This window comes from Macaca nemestrina, chromosome 10 (genome assembly GCF_043159975.1).
Source record: "Macaca nemestrina isolate mMacNem1 chromosome 10, mMacNem.hap1, whole genome shotgun sequence".
Classification (NCBI taxonomy): Eukaryota; Metazoa; Chordata; class Mammalia; order Primates; family Cercopithecidae; genus Macaca; species Macaca nemestrina.
Window position 1 is genome coordinate 81650353 of NC_092134.1, and position 18928 is coordinate 81669280.

Here is an 18928-nt window from a genome sequence, read left to right on the forward strand (position 1 = left end):
CTGTTTCAAATCACAGCCTCCCCAGGCAGCTGGGAGTACCAGTTTGAGTTCAGGTGTCCCACCTGACGCTAGGTAGTCCTGAGGAGCTATTGTGAAATGAAGACTCTACGGCACTTCCTCTTTCTCTAGAAAGAGAACTGGCCCAGTCTCACTTTGGCTCTCTGGGTCTTATCTCAAGCCCATTCTTTAAGCCTTAGAGCTCCAGCTTTCTGTCTGTGGGAGGTACAGGTCCTTCCACCACAGGATGGTATCAACAGTTGCTGGAGGGAGTGCTAACATCTCTCGCTGCGAGGGTCTCACACTGGTACCTTCTAGGGTTGGGCTCCTCACCTCATTTAGGCATTTCCCAAAGGCAGGCTTTTTGAAATGGGGATGCAACTGAGGGCACAGTGACAGTTCTGGGAAGGGGGTCATCAACCATGGAAATTGCAAACAATGTATTGGAAAAGAAATGCATTTATAGAGCAGAAATCATTACTGGCTCAGTGCTGGGTGCCTGCCATTGGAGAGGTTTCTATGCTGCTCTATCCTGGATCTCAGAGGTACTCTACAGGTAGTTCACCATGCAGCCAATGAAACCTACATTCTACATGACCAGTCTAGCCTCCACCACTCTACTTTCTTGGCACTTAACAGCCCTCAGAGGGGACTAAATTTTCCACAGGCCTTGGTCCTACAAATCCCATTCATCCTTTCTTTAAAATGCTGATTTGGCGGAAAGAAAGAAGCTTTAGTTATTATACAGAATAAGAGAATAGTCATCATCCTTAGTAAAGCTGACAAGGGACAAGTGATGGTGGGGTGAGAAAGAATTAGAAAGGATGTCGCTTCCAACCTGGAAAAAACACAGGAGGTCATGGCCAGCAAACCTCGGAGATGGTCTTGGAACCTGGAGGAAAAAAGGATTTCTCAAGTTTCATGATCACTGTAGAATGGCAACGTGTGGGAAGAAGGGGGGACTTTATTTCAGTGTGAACTCCCCTCACCTAATAAACTGACTTGTTTGGATGAGTCTGGTATCAAGACTTGAGTTGGATGGATGTGTTCATGGGAATGGTCAGCAGGAGAGACCACAGAGATCCCACTACCACCTTTGTCCCAGCAGCCCCCATCTCATTCTCTCACCCCTTCTCCCAGCCACAAAAAGAGGATATCCTGTTGGCCTGGGGCAAGAACTTCCCGTCCCCAGCCTAATAACAAGGGCCTTTGAGATCTGTGATTCCACTTCTCACTCCTAATCTCTGAATCTAAGTTAAGCCAAACCCACCAGACTAAAGAGTTGGTTGGTTAGTCCTCCTGGAGCAAATGCAGGGACTTCAGAGTGCCCCTTCCTAAAACGAAGATCTGAGTGCAAGGGAACTTTACCCACACCTACATCTACACCTTGACCTATAACCTGGGCCCAGGACAGCTACTGCCCTTAGAAAAAGAAAGACCCCTCTCTGTTTCTGTGTTCCTGCTGAAAGGGGTGGGAAACAGAAAGCAAGACACCTACAGCCACGATGAGGAAGTCCAGCCAACACCAGGCATTGGTGAAGAACTTGACGAAGCCATAGGCTGTCCACTTGAGCAACATCTCCAGGATGAAGATATAGGTGAAGACTTTGTCAGCGTATTCCAGGATGGTGCGGATAGTCTTTCTCTGCTCAATGTAGATGTCCTCGAAGGCCTAAAAGAGAGGCAGCAGCTGCCTATGATAGTGCCTAAAGGCAAGCAGGCCACAGGGAGCACTGCTGTCCTCAAGGAGCCCTCCTACATGGGCTGGCCTATCATCAGCTCCCTGTCTCCTTAGCTTCACTCCCCCACTACACAGGCTTTTTATTTTTTAACAGCTTTATTGAGATATAATCCACACATCATAAAATTCAGCCATTTAAAACGGCTTTTAGTATATTCAGGGTTGTGCATCTATCACCACAATCAATTTTAGAACATGTTCATTACCTCTAAAAGAATCCCCATACCCTTTAGCAATCACCCCCTAAACCCCCAACCCCCTAGCCCTAGGCAACGACTCACCTACTTTCTCTGTCTAGATTTTCCTTCTTATGGCTGAGTAATAGTCCAATATATGGATATACCACATTCTGTTTATCCTTCATCAGTTGATGGACGTGTGTGTTGTTTCTATTGTGAACAATGCTGCTGTGAACATCTGTGCATGGGTTTTTATGTAGACATGTTTTCATTCTCTAGGGCATATGCTCAGGAATGGAAGTGCTGAGTCATATGGTAACTGTTTAATTTTTTGAGGAACTGCCAAACTGTTTTCCAAAGTTGGTTGCATCATTTCACATTCCTACCAGTAGCAGATGAGTGTTTCAATTTCTCCCCATCCTCACCAACAGTATATATAAAAGACATGATAAAATCTTTCCTCCTTTTAGTCCCTTGACACCACAGTATGGGTGGAGGGTCATATGGGTGGGAGACACTTAGGTGAAGAAAATCTTAGCACTACTTTATTTGGCATTCATGAGTGGGATAATCCCTTATATGGTGGTGTGAGCATTCCCATCTGCAGAGTGATGGACTACACAGGTGAGGTGCCAAGAGGAGGGAATTCCTAAAGCATGGGAAAACCTGTGGAGGTGGGGAGGAAGTCCTCTGTGATACAATGGGAGGTGCCTGCTCTGAACAGCTCCAGAAGGAAGAACAGAATTGGGCTGTCTGCAGTCTCACCTTCCAAACTGGAGGCACATGGATATCAGGAGCTCCACTTTCATCAACGGGCAGTGGGACAGGGGTTATGGGTTCCACAGTCCTACTCAGGGTCTTGGTGCAAATAAATCCCCTTTGCTCAATCAAAAAGGCAACAGCTTCCATGTCAGGTTTCCCCTTAACCCCATCTGTTAGGAATCCCTTCTATAATCCAAGGTATGTGAGATGCCCAAGACAGATCTCATGTCACTGAAGGCCCTAATCCCCACCCTCTTTAGTCCCATCATAACCACGTTCTAGTTTCTTCTTGGATATTTTAGCAGTGGCTTCACTTTGTTATTCTTAAATATCATGCCTACTGTTACACAGGATCTGTACGTACTGAACCAAATATCCTTTGCCTAATCATTACGACAAATAAAAATTGTCAAAGGTGAGCAGTAAAGAACATTCAAAACCTTTGGTTCACTACTGCTTTATTCTTTTTTGTAGAGATGGGGAAGAGAAGAACCAAATGATGGGTCATACTGTTTAGATTTTTGTTTACTAGACTTGAAGAATAACAATACCAACAATAAAAAAACACATTTCTCCAATCACTTGGCTTAGTCTGATCCTCTCTTTCCTCAAGGGCAGAGACTATGCTGTCATCTTGGGTGCCTCTGCGGCACCTCAGGAAGTGTTGTGTGAATGCTCGTTGATGCAACAAATGGCCCAGGCGCAGGCGGGGCGGTCTGGCTCCCCTTCTCTCAGATCTCAGATCAGTGGCTACCAAGCCATCTTTTTTGCCTCCTACTTTAATCCTGACACCTTCCTGTGTAAACCCTCCCCTCGCTTCCCATGATCCTTTTCATGAAAGCTGTCTTCTTCACCTTGGGCTTGTCTTTAATACACACTGCTGCCTCTCTCAGCTTTTATTCTCCTGCCTCACAAGTCAGTGAAACTTCCCAAGTCACTGTCAAAATCTTTAACACTGAATTTGGGGACTCTCCCTTGTTATGTTTTTTTTTTTTTTTTTTTTTTTTTTTTGCTTCCAGATTAAGCTTTGATTCCACACCTACATGAACGTGCCCATCTTCTTTAAATATACTTCAGCATTATGCATTCTTCACCTTTCCCTTAAGGAAAGGAAAGTGTGTACTGTCTCTAGTCCCTGCCGTCCTCAAGACTATTCAACCAGCAAGCAACTCCCTCACACCACACCCTGTCCAGGTGTCCTCAGTTATAACCCAGCTAAAAATAAAAGCAAATGCCAAGATAATTAGTCTCAGCAGTGGAGGAGCCTGTGTGTTCTGGGCCTTGTATGTTTCACTGATTAATAAGCACTTAGGACAATGTGAATATAAATAACCTTTGTACCAGAGATCTGACTCTAAACATTTGCTAATGTCACGGGTTCTCTATATCCAGTAGGCTGTGAAGGGACAGTGAGCGGAGGAATACCACCTCCCTCCCATCCTGGGTAACTGAAAAGCAAAGAACAAGAGATTTGGGGTATTAGGTAAGAGAGGGAAGTTCATTTTAGGGGCTGCTAAAGATGGGTAAACCAGGCAGTGGGGACACATGAGAGGGATAGTGCTAAGTCTACAGAGGATCAGGACATGAACAGGTATGGATTCTAATCCCACAGGCTCAAAGTAGCAGCCCAAAGCACCTTAACAGATCATTATTCTTGGGACCACAGCCAATCTGTTTTCAGAGCCACTGGGCTTGGGCCTCAGCCTTTTCCCACTGGCTTCTCTACACCCTTCCCCAGCCAATCCCTCCTCACACTCTCCCCTGGACCTTACCAGGGCACCACTGCTCAGCAGAATCATGAAGATGATGAAGGTCTCAAACCAGTTGTGCTCCACGATGAGGAAGCAGGTTTTCCGCAGGATCCACCAAGACTTGCCTAGCCCTTCCTCAATGTTGACCTGGCAGCACTTGAACCGCTGGACACAACCTGGCACCAGCGGGAGAGGCAGGTCAGACCGTGGAAACGTGCCCCGCCCAGACCTGCCCTCTCCTCCATCTCCCAGGCCCTGCCAGGTGCTGCCCCACCACACAGCCAGGAGGACAGTGGCTGAATCAGAATGCCCGATTCAGAAATGGAGAGGGTGGCAGGGCTGAGGCTATGCTGCAAAGGCTAACGGGGCAAGGCCCTCTGGAGTCAAGAAGATGCCCTACAAAGAAGCAGTGAGAGGGAGGAGAAAAGGGTAGTCAGGAGGCAGGCACGGCCATGACAGAACAGGTCGTACGAAAGGAAGTTTTTGGGCTGATGCCAAGAGAAAATGGACAATGAAAAGTGAGAATAGAAACTTGTTATATACTTGTCAGATACAAATAGGGGAAATAATCTAAGTTTCCTTCAAAATGGTGGGGTGGGGAGCAAAGTTCTTGAAGATAGCCACTGAGCTGCCCCTCGCCCACCACTAGCCCCGGCAGAGCTGTGTCTGTGAGCAACACGAGTGTCCCAAGCTCATCCCCTCCTCGCCCCCTTTCACCTTCTGTGAAGCAGGCGTCTGGATCCAAGTATTCCTCGGGCTGTTCCACAGGGACCTCTTCTACTTCTGGTTTGATATCAATGGTGCTTCCTTCAGAGGAGCTGGTGTCATCTAGTTTCTAGACATGCAAGGAAAAGGGACATCAGGCAGCTCTGCGGCAACATGCCCACTCCACACTGAGAACTCTGCCTCTGGTGGGGATGAGGCGCCAGTTCTGACTCTTCTCTAGAATTCTTACTACAACTCGCGATAAGCAAACCACATCCATGGGCCCTCAAAACTTCTTTCCAGATGGGATATAACATCAAAACCTACACACGGAAGACAATGACCCACCCAAAGCTAAACGCGGCTATAGGTTGGTTTCAGGGCTATAACTAAGATGAATGGCAGGGAAGTACTCAAGGGATTATTCCAGCCTCTGACCCGGATGATCCAGAAGTGACAGAGGTGGGTCCAGGATCATCTTAGGATTCCACTTCATCTAGGAAAGGCCTAGAATGATACTGGGAGGGTGGAATTAGTTCTCCACGTAAGTTGGTTATTCCAGAATCTCTCTACCAAGCCCATAGCTGAAACAATCCCCAAGGCTGACAGCACCCTGTTTGTTCTCACACAGGATCAAGGCTGTTTCTAGGCTGGGACCTTACATCTTTGCTGCCTTCAGGATCCGATTCGCTGCTAACATCCTCTGTGTTGAGGTTCTCAAAGTCAGACTCCCCCACAGCAATGGGTACCCGCACAGTCAAGTTGGGGTTGTTGATGAAGGACATATGGTCTTCATCAATGATGTACTTCTCCACGCTGCTGCCAATACCACTGGTTGTGCCATTGCCATTCTTCTGGAAGTCGCCATTCCGGTGGATGTCTGCACCGGTGTGATTGGCGATGCAGTTGGCCTTCTTTTCATACAACTCATCCAGAGGCTTCACCTCATCGGCCTCACGCTGCTTAAAGTGGGCCTGCATGAAGGCATGCACCTTTAGTTTGGTCCAGGCCACACCCTTCTTGATACGGATCACTGAGATCTGGAGGTTGTTCATTTCCCCATCATCATCTGTGGCAGCCAGGTTGTCTGCACTGAAGGAGCTCAGGAGCAAGGCCAGAAACAGGTTCAGCACCTATGCCAGTAGCATTGGAAAAAAAGAACAAATGTAGAAAAGTTATCCACCAAACTCAGGGTTGCAAACTGGAAGCCAACGGACTTCATGTGACAGACTCAAAGAGGCTTTGTTGTGTTGTGTTTGGCCCACGTAGTATTTTAAATACTCATGTTACCGGGTGGGAATGTGTTTGGTTTTGGTTGTAATACAAGGAGTTTAGCACCTCTTTTCTTGGGTCTTTTATAGTTTTACATACATATATATGTACCCCAAAATATACTACTTCTCTTATAATTAGAAAAAACAAAGACTGTATCCATTTTGGAAGGAAATTTCCCCAAAATAAAAAGGTGAATATACATTATTGGGGAGGGTCGCAAAGTGCGTAGATGCCACGTATTCATGAGCAGAGTTCTTAGAGGACCCACGTCAGAAAAAAAAAAATTAGGCTTGAAGTGCCATCCACAACAAAATCAAGAAGGTAGGACTGAAATACACTTCATGTCATTGTATTTTAAGAACAAATTTTGTTTTCCTAACATTTACAAAAATAAAATCGCTTTAGCAAGACAGTGATGGTGACTTTTATGTTCTTCTGCATAGCCAAAGGTCAAGCCATCAGATACAAGCTTTATTTATTTTTGTTTTCATCTCCTATTTTACTACATTGAACATTAAGATTAATTAATTTATTTTTATTAAGACTTACTTTTTAGGAGTGGGAGAGGTGCTCATTTCTTGATTTATACTTGGTCCTTACTTTGTCATACTTGGGAAGAAGAGTAAGGCATACATTTTAGGAGGAGATAACAGTCATGTGCAGAGTGGGAGGGTGGAAACAATAAATGAACTATAAGTATTCAGATTATCTGCACCATTTGTAGAGTTAAAAAGGAATATGGTTGGTAAATGGGGGTGAGTTGGAGGGGCCTTTGAAGGCCAGGCTGAAGGATCTGAGTTTTATTTAATTAGATCCACTACTGGTTCTTGAGTAAAGGAGTCACAGATGATGACAGAGATTTGAAAAAGTCATTCAGACTAACTACATACAGAGGGGAAGGGCAGAAGTTAGGAGGCTGTTACATGCATGAATTGATAAGGGTCTGGATCAGGCTACAGAAATCCCAAATCTTAGCATGCATTAGAATCTCAGGGAGTGAGGGGTGTGGATGTTTGTTAAAAATATTTCCTTAGCCTACTCTCTAAAGAGATTTGGATTCAGTAGATTTGGTGTAGAGGCTGGGATTTGGCCTTTTTTTGTGAGTGAAACTTGTGTAATTATGATGCAGGGTGTCTTGAGACTACACTTTCATAAAGTACTGAATGAATTATAAAAATGCAAAGGAAGGGGCAGATCTTAGATTCTATGAAGAAAGAGACCCACAAAAATACTATGAAGAAAGATGCATTTAAGACACATAAGATACTTGCTTGGAATGGAGAGAAAAGAGACAGAAAATACTCCAACGTTATAGGTTCCTAGAAACTAGATGGGCAGAGGGACTACTAAGCAAAGGGGAACCTGAAAAGTGTCATCAGGGGGTAGTGGTAACAGCTGATTTTTGTCAAGTGCTCAGGTATCTGGAGACAGCCATGGGGGGATGTCTTTGAGACAACTAAGAACAGGAGAATGAAGAAAGGGTGACAAAGTCAGGGCTTGGAAATGTTGATCATGCTACATACCAGGAAGCCATTGTTATAGTCACTGAAGTAGTGAGAAGACTAGAGGGATTAGGACTGAGGGAAAGGTGGCTGGGAATGGAGAACAGGAGGAATTAAACATCACAGTAGCTATTTTTTTGCAGGTCAAATGGAAGAACAGAATAGCTGTAGCTGGTTCGGAGGCTGGTGAGTAGGAGTCTTTTACTGTCATGCTTCTCTATGGCAGAAAAAGGAAGAGAACTAATGTGGATGAGCGTGCAAGGGACAGATAAGCTTGTCTTCTTCCAGTCCTCTTTGCCCTACACTTGCAGGTGGGATTGGGGCCCTGATCTGTAAGATAGTTCTTTCTCAAACTTTAGTGTACATATGAGCCACACAAGGATCTTGTTAAAAATGCAGATTCTGATTCAGTAGTTCTGATTTGGGGCCTAGAATTCTGCATTTCTAACACACTCTCAAGTGATCTTGTTGCTTCTAGTCCCCAGATCACACTTTAAGAAACAAGGTGTTAAGATCTGTTGGTGACTCTTCTAAAGACAGAGGTAGAAGAGAGCAGGTGGACAAAACAAAGTAAAGCAATAAAGTGATTTGTCATTTATATAAATTAAACTCTAAGACAGTTTAGAGCGGTTGCTCTCAATGGAGGGCAATTTTGCCCCCCGGGGACATCTGGCAGTGTCTGGAGACATTTTTGGTTGTCACAGCTCTGAGGATGCTACTGGCATCTAGTGGGTAGATGCCAGGAGGGATGCTGCTAAATCCTACAATGCACAGGACAGTCCACAACAAAGAATCATCCAGTCCAAGATTTCAATAGCGCCAAAGATGAGAAATTGTGGTTAAGAAACAAGAAGGCTTCTGTAGGTGAAAGGGCACAGACTTTGAAGTCTAGGTTCAAATACAAGCCCTATATTTATTTGGGAAAGTCACTTAATTTTGCTGAGTTTGCTTTCCTAACTCTATGAAAAGGGTTGACAAGTTGTGGGTGGGGGTCATGACTAAGTAGGCACTCTGTAAGTATCTGTCTCCTCTCCTTCATTGGTACCTTAGGGTTTCTGGGCCAAGAAAGAATAAAAATCAACAAACATGACAGGTAGTAGGAGGACTAAGCAGTAGAAGGACTTGGGCTTCTGGGCCAAGGGTAGAATATTCAAGGTGTAGAACAAAAATATCTACAAATTAGTACTAACCACCAAGTTGCCAATCACCATGACCATCATAAAGACAATGAGGCACATGGCCTGGCCTGCCACTTCCATGCAGTCCCACATGGTCTCAATCCACTCCCCGCACAACACTCGAAAGACAATGAGGAAGGAATGGAAAAAGTCATGCATGTGCCAGCGAGGAAGTTCACAGTCCTGGTTGATCTTGCAGACACACTCCTTGTAGCTTTTTCCAAAGAGCTGCATCCCCACCACGGCAAAGATGAAGACAATAATGGCCAGCACCAGTGTCAGGTTGCCCAGGGCGCCCACTGAATTTCCAATAATCTTGATTAGCATGTTCAGGGTGGGCCAGGATTTGGCCAATTTGAAGACTCGGAGCTAAGGAAAAAAAAAAAACCCAAACAAAAAAATAAATGATACTTAATCAATTTTCTTACCACATGGCTAAAATAAAAACATAAAATTAGTAAGATCAGATTAAATATATTGAGCACCCTTGGAAAATTCCCAGGACTTTCTAAGAGTGTCTCAGACTAAATGGGGAGAAACTGAGACACAAATAAGGGAAAACTGATTAATTTCAGAGTAGTTGAAAAATTTGTAACTAGAAACCAGGAATACTGCCTTATTCCTTTACTTTAGATCTGAGTCAATCTGCTTTTTGAAAACCCTGAACATATGAAAACCCTGAAAACCATGAACATATCCCTTTCCTACTGATTTTCCCTTCACTTCTCACAGGACAAGTGAAAGAAAATGTGATTTGTAGGAAACCAAAAGACTAGTATGGGACAGACAGTTAAAAAAAATCTGTCTCCTCAAAAAAGCAAACATTAAAAAATTCTAAATATCTATTTTCTTGCCAATAAATAATCAATGGTTGATTAAAAAAAAACCATTGTGATATGCTTGGAATAACTTGGAGGAAAAGCACAACTCTCAAACAGGGGCAGTTCCACAAACATCAGTCATCTTATGAAAAGAGCCTATACTGGCCGGCTGCAGTGGCTCATGCCTGTAATCCTAGCATTTGGGAGGCTGAGGTAGGTGGATCACTTGAGGCCAGGAGTTTGAGACCAGCCTGGCCAACATGGTGAAATGCTGTCTCTAATCAAAAATACAAAAATAGCCAGGTGTGGTGGTGCAGGCCTGTAATCCCAGCTACTCAGGAGACTGAGGCATGAGAATCGCTTGAACCTGGGAGGTGGAGGTGGAGGTGGATGTGAGGCAAGATCATGCCACTGCACTTCAACCTGGGCAGCAGAATGAGACTATGTCTAAAAAAAAAAAAAAAAGAAAGAAAAGAGCCTATACTGTTATTCAAAGGACAGAAATTTTAGTACCTGTCAATCATGAAATATCTATATTCTGTAATAAATAATTACAAGATCTTGGCTAACAGCCTGTTAATTATTTTTTATTTATTTTTGAGACAGAGTCTCACTCTGTCGCCCAGGCTGGTGTGCAGTGGCGTGATCTCGGCTCACTACAACCTCCACCTCCTGGGTTCAAGTGATTCTCCTGCCTCAGCCTCCCAAGTAGCTGGTATTACAGGCATGCACCACCACGCCCGGCTAATTTTTGTATTTTTAGTAGAGATGGGGTTTTACCATGTTGGCCAGGTTGGTCTCAAACTCCTGACCTCAAGTGATGCACCTGCCTTGGCCTTCTAAAGTGCTGGGATTACAGGTGTGAGCCACCACACCTGGCCCAGCCTGAGAATTAGAATGCATAAAGGCTATGGTAGTGTGGCCAATAAAATTATAATTATGAGATCATCATTAGATGTCATAAACTAACAAATAACTAACATAGAATGTAATAGGAATTTTGGTAGAAGGCAACAGCACAATTTGAACTTTTTTTTTTTTTTTTTAATTGAAAAGTTGTCTTATCAGAGAGTTCAAGATTTACCAGGTGTTACCCTACATGCATACATCTGGGCCACTCATATTGTTACCGAGTGGCTTTTAATTTAAGAATGTAAGTTCTAAGGCTACTCTCAATCCTTTCTGTTGTCACCTAGATAATAACTATTCTCAAAAAAGTCCACTGTGGACTGGATCCTAAACAAAGAGTAGTAAACAGAAGTTTCAGAAATTTGGCAGTTATTTGTGACTTGGACTGAGTGAAATCTCTGTTTTACAAATAGTTTCACTTTTTCCAATTCTCTTTCTTAGAACTGCTGAATATTTCAGTGAAGAAACCTTAAATATTCTCAGTTGCAAGTGCTTATTTTCCCAACAGGGAGTGAAAAACCTAAGCCAATTCGAATGCCAAGGAAGCAGCAGTGGCCTCTGTCTGAGTGGGATGCCCCCATGGTAACTCAGTTTCTCAGAGGAGTTAATCAGGATATCACTTATGCTTATGTTTATGGGCAGCTGTCTTGAAGATACTATTAACTATTCTTTCAGAGTCATTGTAGTAACTTAAACACTAACTTCTTCAAATACATTAATACAAACTCCTTTTTAGCTAATGATAGGGAAAATAAAGCCAATGTTCAACAACTAATTTCAATATAATACAGGTGTTCCTTGACTTATGATGGGGTTATGGCCCAATAAACCCATTGTAAGTTGAAACTGCTGTAAGTAAAAAATGCATTTAATATACGTAACCTACTGAACATCACATCTTAGCCTAGTCTGCCTTAAACATGTTCTGAACACTTACATTAGCCTACAGTTGGCCAAAATCATCTAACACAAAGCCCATTTTATAATAAATTATAGAATATCTCATGTCATTTATTGAATACTATACTGAAAGTGAAAAAAGGGATGGTTGTATCGGTACTCAAAGTATGGATTCTACTGAACGTGTATTGCTTTTTTGCAGAATGTAAAGCTGAAAAATTTTAAGTTAAGCCATCATAAGTTGGGGACCATCTGTATTAAAAAACATTATTTTATTAGCAGTTTTTGGAAGGGCCACCATGATGGAAGAAATGAAGAAAGTAATCTTTGAACAAGGAGAAATTCTTGCCATTTCAAGGAGATGTTCAGATTAAAAAAATAGATTCACTAGCAAACCCAAATTAGGCCTTACATTGGGCTTTGGGAGAGTTCATTTTCATCTAGTGTCTTGGGTCTTATTTTTCACTTATTATCTTAGACAGCTCTTAGATTAAGCAGCATTTTCTAAAGAGCTTCTTAAAATTGATTTCTGTTTGCTTCTTGATTTTTAACAACTAACTTCTATATCAGGTATTTTAGGAAAGTTTTCAGTATTTGAGTAGCTAAGCCAAATAACTGGAATTGGGAGTAAAATACAGCTAATATTTTTTTTAAAATCATCAAATTAATTTACGCAAAATTCTTTCTGGTAGCTGCAAGATAGGAAATGTTAAAAGAAATTGGAGAAATATGGAATACCAATCGGAAAGATCGCAGCACTGAAAGCCCCTCCACGTCTGCTAGACTCAGTTCCATTAAACTGAGGGAGACAATAAATCCGTCAAAAATGTTCCAACCTTCTTGGAAATAATAGTAGGGATCCATGGCTATGAGCTTTAGAAACATTTCCGCTGTGAAAATTCCAGTGAAAACCTAAATGGGGGATGCAGGGGTAAGAAAAAGAAACAGTAAAAAGAGAATGATTTTATCATTATTTTTAAATACAACATGTCCAAGAAACTCAAGAGTTAACCTTAGTTAAATTCTGCATCTGAAGATATCAATACCTGGATGTCTCATGAGCACCCCACCTGATGCAGGAAAATCTTATTTTCCTCTTGAATGAAGTCTGCAGCCCCAAAGTTCCCATCTTTGTTGCCAGAACCACTCAATTTACACTGTTCAAGAGTGCAGTTGAGAAAATATGCTAAGCAATGGCAATACTACACAAGGCGACCCCTTTCAAAGGGTTAGCAGTCATTTGAATGTATATAATACTTGTGATGTTTGCTTAAAAAAATCACTTGTGTTACAATTAGATTAGAAAACTAAAGTATTAATGCTAATTTGACATTATATGTCTTACCAAACCTAGACATTTGCTGCAAGGTGTAAAAGCATACAACATTGCCAAAATGTGCAAAATACAGGAAATAATATCTATAATCTCACCACCTTGCATACAACTATCATTTTTATGTATTCTCTTTCTGGTTTTTTTTTTTTTTTCAAATACACATGGATTTTGACAGAGTTGGAAAATCATAGAATACATAATATCTTGGGTCTGAGTTTTCACTGATCGTAAGTCTATCCATGTTGCTACACATTTCTCCCAACTCTCACTCTTATTGCTTGTATAAAGTTCTACTGGCGGCTGGGCACGATGGCTCACTCCTGTATAATCCCAAAATTTCTGGTGGTTGAGGCAGGCAGGTAGCGTGAGTCCAGGAGTTTGAGACCAGCCTGGGCAATATGGTGAAAACCTGTCTCTACAAAAGATACAAAAATTAGTCGGGCGTGGTGGTGTGTGCCTGTGGTACCAGGGACTCAGGAGGCTGAGGTGAGAGAATCACTTGAGCTTGGGAGGCAGAGGTTGCAGTGAGCCAGCCTGGAGTGCAGTGGATCGTGCCACCACACTCCAGCCCAGGTGACAGAACAAGCCCTATCGAATAAATAAATAATAAATCAACAAATAATGAATAAAATTCTATTGGGTAAATACATCCTCAAAGAATGTTCCTATTGTTGGAGACTTTGGTGCTTCCTTTTGATTTTTTTCAATATGATAATCAATGATGTAATAAATGTTTTAGATTATAGCTTATTGTGTGCAAAAATGACATCTTCCCTATGTTACCTGTCTCCCATTTTTCTGCTGACAGAGTGCCTGCACTTTCTGATGCCTTCTGTATCCTGCAGGCCTCAGGAGGTGATATGCAGGATGAAAGTCAAATCCCATGAATGCCAGTTTTGACAAAACCAATTCCTTCATTCTAGGCTAACCATATAACATCAGACTCTTACTGAATATTATGTTTTTGAGGACAGGACTTATTTTTAAAAGAGATTTAAAACTGTCATAATATATCAGTACTTGTAACTACCTGTTTACCAAGTTTCCATATGAAACAGTTTAAGGAAAACTGAAGATACAGTCCGAGGACAAAATTAAAAATAGTAAAAAATACTTAGATTATAGATGCTGTTTGGAAATATACTGAATTAATGAACAGCAATAAAAAAACAGAATGATGACTGAAATACATCAAAATGGATAAGTGGACTACAGGTTTTTGGTATTCATATGCTTTTCTGTAGTTCCTCATGTTTCTAAATTGAAGATGCAACAGTCTCAAATTGAAACAAAAATTCCACAAAGAGATCCAGTTAAGTAAAATCAAAGTTCATAGTACAAGTTAAGCATCTATAGATGGAACATCCCTCTGAGTGAGTTCAGGGAAAGCAGAGACAGCTCATCAAATCCTGACATACATTTCACCCTTTGTGTAAACCCATTGGAAGTTTCTCCAAGTAGAAATGCTAGCCTGCCTAACACACACTAAGTAGAGACTTGATTTGTTATCCCACTGGTTCCTGGTAAACACACAGGAAGTACTAATGAACAAGCACTGGCTGATTGACCCTGGGATATCTATACTGTGGGAACTCTGGTTCCTAAGGGAAATCAACAATGAAACAGTCATGTGGTGTTGCCTATCACCAGGATGAATGACCCCAGGTATCAGGAATTGTCTGTGACAGAGGTCAGTCACCATGTTGCTTCAACACATGGCGTGCTGCCATCAGTTGGGTGTGTGTCAAAATACATCTGTAACTATTAGCTATGTGAAGGAATTGCTTTTTTAAAAATTGAGAAGAGCAGATTTAAGGTTATCCTATGATGCTCTTGTTTGCACTGTGATATGTTTCTCAAAGAGGAGAAAGGGAAGAATTACATGCAGTGTATCAGTAATTATATATAAGTGTCTGCTATGGCTTGAATGTGTCCCCCAAAGTTCATGTATTAAAACTTAATCCCCAATGCAATAGTGTTGTTCTCCTGAATGTCATCAAATATTCACTTTAGAATTTATGTTCCTATGCAGCAGTTCTCAAAGGGTAGTTGAGGATCCTTAGAGTCCCTAAGACCCTCTCAGGAGGCACATGGTCCTCTCTTTTCCAACTTCAGAAGTACCCCCCATCTGTGGTTTTGCTTTCTGCAGTTGCAGTTACCTACCATCAACTACAGTCCAAAAATATTAAATAAAAAATTCTAGAAAAACAATTCATAAATTTTAAATTGCATGCTGTTCTGTGTAGCATGATGAACTCTTGAGCTATCCTGCTCTATCCCTCCCAGGACGTGAATTATCCCTTTGTCCAGTGTATCCATGCTGTATAAACTACTTGCCCTTTTGCCACTTAGCAGCCATCTTGGTTATCAGATTCACAAAACACAGTATGGTCTTGCATTGCTTAATGACAGGGATATGTTCTGAGAAATGTGTTGTTGGCAATTTAGTCATTGTGTGAACATTACAGAATGTACTTACACAAATCTAGATCTTATATATATATTTTCATTTATATATGTATATTTTTAATATGGAAAACCAAATGTCCCAGCACCTTTACTTAACATCAATCATTTCCCCTACTTGACCTGCAAGGCCAATATCAAATGGCATATAACAAGTTTTTATATATGTTCCATTATAATCTTATGGTATCACTGTCAGACATGCAGTCTGTCATTGACCAAAATGTTGTTATGTGGTATGTGGCTATATATATACACACACACACACACATATATATACACACACACACACATACACACATATATGTACACATATATGTGTGTATGTGTGTGTGTGTGTGTATGGCTTGGTACTATCTGAGGTTTCAGGCATCCACTGGGGGCCTTGGAATGTAACCCCCTTGGATAAGAGAGGACTACTGTACTTATTTGTGTGAGGCAAGCTTTTCTTCCTATACTTTAGCTAAAATAACATATCACAACAGACTGAATGTAGAAGCAGAAAAAGAGAATCTAACTATCTTCTATTAAACCAGACATGAGGCCGGTTTAGGCTCACGCCTACAATCCCAGCACTTTGGAATGCCCAGGTGGGTGGATCACTTGAGGTCAGGAGTTCGAGACCAGCCTGGCCAACATGGTGAAACACTGTCTCTACTAAAAACACAAAAATTAGCCAGGCATGGTGGCGGGCAACTATAATCCCAGCTATTCGGGAGGCTGAGGCAGAAGAATCGCTTGAACCCGGGAGGCGGAGGTTGCACTGAGCCGAGATTGTGCTACTGTACTCCAGCCTGGGAGACAGAGTGAGACTCTGCCTCAAAAAACAAACAAACAAGACAGACATGAAAGAGATTTACAAAATGTTGAACGATACCATTCTTCCAGTTTTTCTTAGAAAATATAGTTTCCCCTCACCAATATGTTATTTATGTTCATGTGTAATGGGTGTATTATTGTGATATTTATTTATTTATATATTTATTTATTTTACATATGGGGTCTTGCTATGCTGTCCAGGATAGTCTTGAATTCTTGAGCTCAAGTGATCCTCCCATCTCAGCATCCTGAGTAGCTGGGATTACAGAGATGAGCTGCATGTCTGGTTAATTTTTTTATTTTTGTAAAGATGGGGTCTCACTACGTTGCCCAGGCTAGAGAGCAATGGCTATTCATAGCTTGTGTTCCTGGAGGACTTCGGCATCAAATTCCTGGCCTCAAGCTATGCTCCTGCCTCAGCCTCCCAAGTAGCTGGGACTTACCTAGCTATATTATTATAATTCTTTAACTACAAAATGAATGCTTAGAAATGTTCTCAGTTTTAATTTCAAATATGATAAATATCAATAGACATAGCACTTTTATTTAAGAGTATAAAGGAGTCCTGATCTCCTCAGAATATTCTATAAAACAATGGTTCTCTATTCTCTACAAAATACTCTGAATTCACAGTCATCGTATCTTTCTAGTTGGGGTTTTGTTGTGTTTTGTTTTTTTGAGATAGAGTCTTGCTCTGTCGCCCAGGCTGGAGTGTAGTGACATGATCACAGCTCACTGCAGCTTTGAAATTCTAGGCTTGGCCAGGAGCAGCGGCTCACACCTGTAATCCCAGCACTTTGGGAGGCCGAGGAGGGCAGATCACGAGGTCAGGAGATTGAGACCATCCTGGCTAACACAGTGAAACCCCGTCTCCACTAAAAATACAAAAAAATTAGCTGGGCGTGGTGGCGGGCGCCTGTAGTCCCAGCTACTCGGGAGGCTGAGGCAGGAGAATGGCGTGAACCCGGGAGGCAGAGCTTGCAGTGAGCCGAGATCACGCCACTGCACTCCAGCCTGGGTGACAGAGCAAGACTCTGTCTAAAAAAAAAAAAAAAAAAAAGAAAAGAAAATAAATTCTAGGCTCAAGTTATCCTCTCACCTTGGCCTCCCAAAGAGCTGGGATGACAGGCATGAGCCATGCCTAGTCTAGTTTGGACAAGCCTGTCATAGGCCTGATAACTTGTAAAGCCAGGTCACCAAGTAAAGCCTGTATAGGGGTATAAGATTGGGGTATATTTCACTCGGGGGTCACTGTGGGGTTTGGGAAGGGTCTGGGGAGAAGTCACACACCTCCTTCAGCCCTAATTGCTTATGCAGATAAAATTTAGGCTTATTTGAAAGTGACGAGCCTCTGGCATGCTCCTCTCTTTATGCTCGGAAAAGCGCTTGTCAGCTCCTGTTCTGTAGTAGATCCTTGCCCAAAGTTAGTCAAATTCAATTTGATTAAAAGTTCTATGTGTACCGCAATGGAGACATGAAAAAAAAAATGTGACCATGAAAAATAATGGTTCCTTAGGAACTCAGTCACCAGAATGTAAGTAACTCATCCTGGTTTGCCACTTTTCACACCAAAAATCCTGCATCCTGCGTCTCCAGTTAGGGTAATCAACTCGTACCTGTAGACAAGGACTGTCCAGTTTTAAAACTGCAAGAGCTTCCTCAGGCCTCTGCAAATTAAGGTGGTTGGTTACCCAACCAGGAGGGGACAGAACAATAACTAAAAATCATGTGATAAGTATTCAAAAAGAAGTATCCATATGGGGCTATAGAAGCACAGATGAAAGAAAAATTAAAATCTGAAAAGAATTCCTTTTAGCTGAAAATCTAGGTAACCTATAATTAAGAAATGATAACATTCATTTATGTTTGGTGAAGGAGGAAAATAACTTTTGCTTTTTTTCTTTTGCTTAGAATCTGAGAACTTAAACTTACATGTTAGATTAAGCCCTAGCTCTTCTTTCCATCCCCCTCCCTCTGAACCACTCAGTCCTGAAGGCTGTAGGTGGGTATGCAGGTAGAGGGAGGCTGACGCCTAGTGCTGGAGCCTCAGGAAGCCCCCCGGCCCAGCAAAGAGAGTCAGACATGGAGGGGAGCGAGGAGGTCCATGCAGGGGAGCAGCCTGGCATGGACTGTCAGAGCCTGTGGGCCAAGGAGAGGCATCTGCTTTGGGCGACAGTCCAGGATGGGCAGTTGGAAGTGGTATGAGGAGTGGCTACTCCACATAGGTGTTGAGGCCCAAGTGGGACGGGGGACGTCCACACTTGAGGGGGAGGGGGACTCGGCAGAGAGAGTCAGAGCTTAAGCAAGGTAAAGACAGCATCTCCAGGACAAGATCCCGGAGTGGGCTGAGGAGGGACTCCCCGCAGGGGAAGACTCACAAGGGGTGCCAGAGCCAGGTGAATGGAGGAAGGACTCACGTAGGGGAAGGCCTGATGTAGGGTGTCAGATCCTGAGTGGGGTGAGGCAAGTGTCTAAACAGGGAGGTGGAGAGTGAGGGTGTGGAGCTCATCAGGGTGAGGAGGGTGTTGCCTAGTTTGGGATAAAGCCACTGAACCAGGTGAGAACTTCCAAGAGTGTTCACATAGAC

At 42.5% G+C, this 18928-nt stretch overlaps 1 protein-coding gene across 10 annotated transcripts in view; it reads right to left on the reverse strand.

Annotated features, from left to right (window-relative positions):
- The window catches only part of LOC105474340 (sodium voltage-gated channel alpha subunit 8), a 214137-nt gene that overhangs the window by 37279 nt on the left and 157930 nt on the right, over positions 1 to 18928 (reverse strand). For all 10 annotated transcript variants that reach the window (XM_071071693.1, XM_071071691.1, XM_071071697.1 and 7 more), the window contains exons 15-20: positions 12459 to 12632; positions 9103 to 9459; positions 5798 to 6268; positions 5148 to 5265; positions 4452 to 4606; positions 1496 to 1669 (exon numbers count right to left, since the gene is read on the reverse strand). In XM_071071693.1, the coding sequence (XP_070927794.1) occupies positions 1496 to 1669; positions 4452 to 4606; positions 5148 to 5265; positions 5798 to 6268; positions 9103 to 9459; positions 12459 to 12632 (1449 nt within the window). The remainder of the gene's footprint in view (positions 1 to 1495; positions 1670 to 4451; positions 4607 to 5147; positions 5266 to 5797; positions 6269 to 9102; positions 9460 to 12458; positions 12633 to 18928) is intronic.